The 6,000-nt window shown below is 45.1% G+C and overlaps 1 protein-coding gene across 2 annotated transcripts in view; it reads right to left on the bottom strand.

Annotated features, from left to right (window-relative positions):
- Positions 1-868: 868 nt before the first annotated feature.
- Positions 869-6,000, bottom strand: part of LOC8037101 (gephyrin) — a 29,297-nt gene continuing 24,165 nt past the window's right edge. The window contains exon 19 of one of the 2 annotated variants that reach the window (XM_040208449.3): positions 869-1,654. In XM_040208449.3, coding sequence (XP_040064383.1) covers positions 1,427-1,654 — 228 coding nt within the window. In that variant the 3' untranslated portion in view covers positions 869-1,426. The remainder of the gene's footprint in view (positions 1,655-6,000) is intronic. The other variant, XM_040208450.3, reaches the window with a different exon arrangement.

Genomic DNA, 6,000 nt, shown 5'->3' with positions numbered 1-6,000 from the left:
ATGGTAATAGAAAAAAAACACCTACATATTGCGTCGCCGAGCGAGTGCGTGCGTGGCCGAGGAGTTGCCGTGCTTGACTTTTGTGCGGAGGCCCTTGGTTCATTCCTGGGACTGGACGCATCTATTTTTATTCTTTCAATTGCGTTCTTGTAAGCTTGATAACCTTGTCGTCTAATCGAGGTATGAATTTTCTACACGCCAAACGTTCTACATCGAATGTTCCAGAAACTCGCACGCATGGCGAGCCAGGGTCAGTCTTGCCCCAGCGCTCGATCCTGCAGTTTCGCCGCCATAGATGCCAAATTATACTTCTATTTTGTTTTGGGCACAAGTTGGCCCCATAAAATGTTTAGTTTGTCCAGTTATGCGCCGCCTCATCATTTGTCGCTCGTGACAATATGCTCCTTTTTTAGCTTACTTATCTACCATTTTTTAGGGTGCAGCTCTTAGATGCCAATTTCTGGGTTGAGCGGCGGCGCTGTCGGCGTAACCATCCATTCTATTATGGGACGTTTCCCATTATGACATCGCACATGACGTTGCAATTAGAAACTTTTCCCGCTTAATTTGGCAAAAAAATTAATAAGAAAAATTTCTTGCTAAATGTAGCGGTAAAATTTTACCCTCGTCACATCACGTGAAACTTAGCATGGAAACTTTTCCACTAGACTTAGCAGAAAACTTTTCTCGCTAAATATGGTGGGGAAATTGACATCACGTGGCCTCAACACTAATTCAGTTTCCCCGCTAAATTTAGTGGGGAAATATACTAACATTTTCCGCTAAATGGGGGAGCAAGGTCATACTCTCCCCTCCGTACCCTCCTCAAGAACTGTGCTCTAATTTGGCATTAAAGAATTGTAAACTCTTTTTTTTTTTTTTAGATCTCAAAATTTTTAATGGCTTTATTAATATAGAAAGGCAAGCTCTTTCACAAAACTATTCTTTATCAATATATCATTTGAGAACATCCAAACAGTTGCCAGTTCTAATGCAAGAACAGTTTTTCAATGACTTTACCTATAGTACAAACCTACAAAAACTATACCCTGGCAGTCTAATTCACCTCCCGATGTTCAATCTAGAGGCTATGTAGCTGCCTCGAAACAGAAGACCACTGGATAATGTTGAGCAGTTTCCACATTTACTGTCGGGTATAATCCCACGAAAACAAATCAACAAGATGCAAATTCAAAAATGTTCCTAACCTTTTAGGATTAGGTTTCCCATCAAAAAGTTAACTTTTTCTCCCCCTATTATAAATGCAAAAATAAAGCCTCGGTTGTGTCATAAATGCAAAAAGCAAGCCTCGGTTGCGTCATAAATGCAAAAAGAAAGCCTTGGTTGCAAGCAGAGCTTTTTCGATCGGGTCGTGGAGAAGCTGCCGGTGAAGCTACTAACTGCGAGCACAACTGTATATCGACCTTCAAAGCCGGTCCGTCACGAGGGCCGTTACGAGACTGCCAGCACGAAAAGTCTCGGCGCCTTCCTTGGATCCGGGGAGAACGATGAGCGCGTTGACGCCGCGGAAACTGAGCAGCCGGCTGCTGATCTGGTTTCCAGAGCTTGTGGCAACTGGGAGCGAACCGGGGCTCCAGTTCAGCACTGCCCTGTGGTACTCTGGACGGGGGTCCAGCTGGATATCGTCGGCCAGCTGGAAAAACATAGAAATGTGCAAAGAGTGCAGTTTCAGTCTGAAACAAATAGCTGTTTTGGTCGGTTATTGAATAGTTCCTCTGACTTTTCACTACTCTTATATACGAAAACCCAGCTGGACTCTTAAAGTATGTTTGCAAGCTTTCACTTGTCCATTTCTAAGGTAAAGCTAATTTTAATCTAACTGTATGAACTGTGGCCTCAGAAAGTCCAATGCCTATTTAGGATGGCAAGTAAACGAGATTTGACATGAAATTAAACTTACAAAAATGCCTAGCTACACCTAATCGAGGGGATTTACAAGTCTTTGCTATGTGCAGGTTGTCGGTACATCTCTGCGTAAGATACTCTTGCATCATAGCCACAGCTAATTTTGAAAATTTGCTGCAATGTAGAAGTTAGCATTTTGCAAACTTCCCATTTCTTTTTAAATACACCAGGCGCGCATGTGCACGACCCCACTTTGAAACTATTTTTCTCGTAAGCACGCAACTGTGATATTCAGACTTTTCGAAGTACTAATCGCAGCGGGTTAGTCCCGTTGAGTGCGCTTCTAACCAAGCACTAATGTGCTCCGGGGAAACGACACCCACGGAGCTCGCTTCCGCGGGTATGGCTTCTCCGCAGTGCATCAGTGCTCGATAAGAAGCATGCTCAGAGGGGCTAATCCGCTGCAATCAATGCTTCGAAAAGTGTGAATATCGCAGTTCATCTCAAAGCGAATATTAAAGCTACTATTCGAAAATTCTAATATTTCTACAGTACGAAAACAATAATCAATTTGACTTTGCAAGAGAGCTTGCAAAGATAACTTATGAAATAGAAGCTCGCGGCAAGGAACCGGATTATCATTATAGTCCCTGAACTATGCCTGTCTAAGAGTTTAAACTTTAAGCGGTTTGGACTATGGAAGGAATAATCCTTCCTGATTGTTCATTATGACAAGAGATGATGGGCATTGTTGATAACAGAGTATATGTATGATACAAGCTTCTCTGTGAACTAATAAAGCGGGCACTTGTCAAAATGTGCTTTAGCGACCCTGGTGCATAAGGCACCAGGGTCGCTAAACTCGTCAACAAAAATATTCTTCGTGTTATGACATAGTGAGGGGAGGAGCCGAAAGATCGCTGCGACGTTTTCATTTCTCACAAACCCGCAGATCCGTCTGTCTTCGTGACGTTTTCCGTTGAGGGGACGAAAAATCCCTACGCCTCCCTAGGCACCGAACAAGAGCAGCACTAGAGAGCGCGCGTAGACCACCGTGGCTCATACGTGTGACGTCACAACAAAGATTATCAGCTGTGACCGTCATGTTTGATGGTCTCTAAAAAGCACGATGGATGCTTGGGAATTGCATTTTAAAATCAACACCGTCGAAGTTGATAGTCTGGTATCGTTCTTATTTCCGCCGATAAAGCAGAATTTACTAAAAAGCGTCCCTGTCGTTCTTTTGATTTATCTCGGCCTTTCGAATCTGGCCAAAGTGTAGCCCGACGTGGCTAGGTCACAACCAGCCGACTACCGTTGTCCACTTTCGGGCGAATTTCGCCTCTGGGCAGTTGTCCCTTCATCGGCGGGATAAAATCGTTTTATGGTAGACATTCGAAGATCAGTCAGTTTGGGATTAAGTATGTTTATCAACGGAAATAAGAAAATAAAAGTAATGTCAAGTTGTCAATATTGGCTGTGATGCTTCAAGAACGCAATGGCACTAAACTTGACATCGTCGATTTGAATACGCACCCTCAAATTTGTCGTTCACAACTGATAATCCTGACTCCATCGTCAAAGGTATCAACTATAAAATGACGTCACTGAACGCACCCGCACACGTATACGTGCCCTGGCACGAGTCTTTCGCTTGAAAGTCTGTCATGGCCCCTCTTGAGTTCATGGAACGCGAGCCGTTTTAATTCCAGAATCTCTTGAACCGTTATTTCGAAAATTGCAGGCTGTTCTGTTCCTCGTCATTGCTCATTGGAACACCTGTCGAAACAGGAGGATGGAGAGGAGGGGGGGGATTTACCCCCCCTCCCCCAGTTGCGTCGAAAGAGGGGGCAAGGGGCATAAGGGTGAAAAAGGGGGGGGGGGGGGGGGGGGGGCGGGTATCGCCCCAGCCCCGAACCACCATAGCATTTCAGAGTTATAATACATTATTAGGGGAAAGGAATATCCCCCTTCTTCACCACCATCACCTCCTCTCTCTCTCTCTCCCGAACAATTTCTACGGCCCTTCTTGAGGCTCCTATTTGTGTGCGTGTGTGTGTGTGTGTGCGTGCGTGCGTGTGCGTGCGTGTGTGTGTTTGTGTGTGTGTGTGTGTGTGTGTGTGTGTTGGTCGTACCTTAATTCTTTCTTTAGAGCGCAGCTCTTCGGCGCTCGTTTCCGGGTTTCGCGGCGTGGGCGTCACCGTCTGCGTAACCGGCCCGCTAAATTTAGCGCGAAATTGACGTCACATGACCTCAACACCAATTCAATTCCCAGCTACGTGACTTCAACGCATATTCACTTCTCCGCTAGATTATCATGTTATGTCCTTTTCCCTGCTAAATTTAGCGGAGAAACTGAATGGCAGGAGGAGGGGAGGAGAGGAAGAGGGTAGGAAGAGGGGCATACCCTCCTCTCCGTACCCTCCCATATTCCTCCTCAAGAGTTGAGCTCTAATTTCGCATTACAAAGATTTGTAAACGTCTTTAATTTTTTTTTATTTCCCTTTCTTCGGCTTTTTTCTTTTTTTATTCTTTGTTTTCCCTTATCTCTCAGACATTACCGACGTGTCTACACGAACCGCCTGTGGGTGACCCCGGTGGCGTTGTTGACAGTGGCGGAAGATGAGCTCTATAAAGCCGCCCGCGTGCACCGCGCACGGCTCCACAACATCACAAAGTTCAATCTTCGCCTCGATTTCGAAGCGAAGATTTTGGCCTCAAATAACTCCTTCCCAAAGTTGTTAAACGTCACTTTGTCGTCACCAATAACTTCCACAAACGACGATCTTGCGACGAGAAAGTTCAAAGTATTTACCGGCCGCCTAGGTACAATCTACGCATCATTGACTCTAACGCGGCGCAGGGATGTAGGGACACTCGGGCGAGACGTCATCAGTGCAGCCGTTCAATCGGCTGGCACCACGGTGTTGCTCGCACGCGCTTCGATGGAGCTCGCTACGACTTTGTGTTTTACATTCTCGCTCGAATTTAAACACCGAGAGAGCTTGGATGATTGACACCTCGCTCGGCCTGACGTCAGCGTCGCGAGAGTCCAATTAGCGCGTTCCGCAACTTTCGGACACAAAGTTGTGCTCGACGAGTTTAGCTACCCTGGTATGAGCTCTCTAAGGAAAAACTTGTTGCATCCACAATTTGGCTGTGTTGACTACAGTGCAACCCACTTATAACGATACCACATATAACAATCAGTTTCTAGACTGGAAATGATCAGTTTCTAGTCCAGATACAACGATAATCAGTTATGTTTGAAATGTTGTGTTTTTTCATTATCGTTATAAGTGGGTTGACTGTATGACCAAGTGCAGATTATAATCGGGAAAACACGGTACCACTGCAATGTTGCGACTTCTGGCGAGGAATCAATGTTGTATGCTAGACTGAACATACCATTGCTAAGAGATACACAGTGCAGCACTGTTGGCACAAATAAGTGATCTCAGTTTTACTTTTTTTAATAATTGAAATGCTGCCATTGGAACGACTTGTATGGTGGAACGTGCTCTTTCCAGCACAGACCTAAACAACAGAAATTGGTGCCCAAACAAACCCTTTTGAAGTAAAATAAAAAAAAAGTGCTAATGCTGTGTACCTAGTGCCTTTTCTTGAATTTTTTAATGGTGCTGGACATGCATACACATGACCGCCAACCTCTCCCCAGTCTGTTTCACGATGACATTAAAACTTGGGGGAGGCTCAAGCTTCGCCGTTAAGAGTGGAACGCAATAACGTTCTCGGGCCCCGTTCACATCGCCTTCGCCGTGCAAGTGTGCCTTGCGTGGCCTAGTCAATAGCGTGTCTGGCTCGCAATCGAAGGGTCATGGGTCTAAATCTTGCCAAAAATTCAAATATTTTTTTTAAGGCAAATGAGTTGCTTTATAAAGTGAAATCATTTGAGACATGTGGCGAACTTTAATTCACATTACATGTTACGTTTTATTCCATTTCATTCCACGCGCAACGTCACGTTTCACGTGAGTTGTGGGTTGCTTGAAATTCCCGCGCAAGGTCATGTGGCTATGACGTCGACCCTATCAACCAATCAGTATTTTTGCGTCGCGCAACCGACGCCGGCTTTTTTGCAATATGAGCTCTTTAATGCTGTCGCGTTAAAAG

Source organism: Ixodes scapularis, unplaced genomic scaffold, assembly GCF_016920785.2.
Source record: "Ixodes scapularis isolate PalLabHiFi unplaced genomic scaffold, ASM1692078v2 PGA_scaffold10__122_contigs__length_95168666, whole genome shotgun sequence".
NCBI classification, from domain to species: Eukaryota; Metazoa; Arthropoda; class Arachnida; order Ixodida; family Ixodidae; genus Ixodes; species Ixodes scapularis.
The sequence above is the reverse complement of the archived record's forward strand: the minus strand, read 5'-3'. Positions and strand labels throughout refer to the sequence as shown.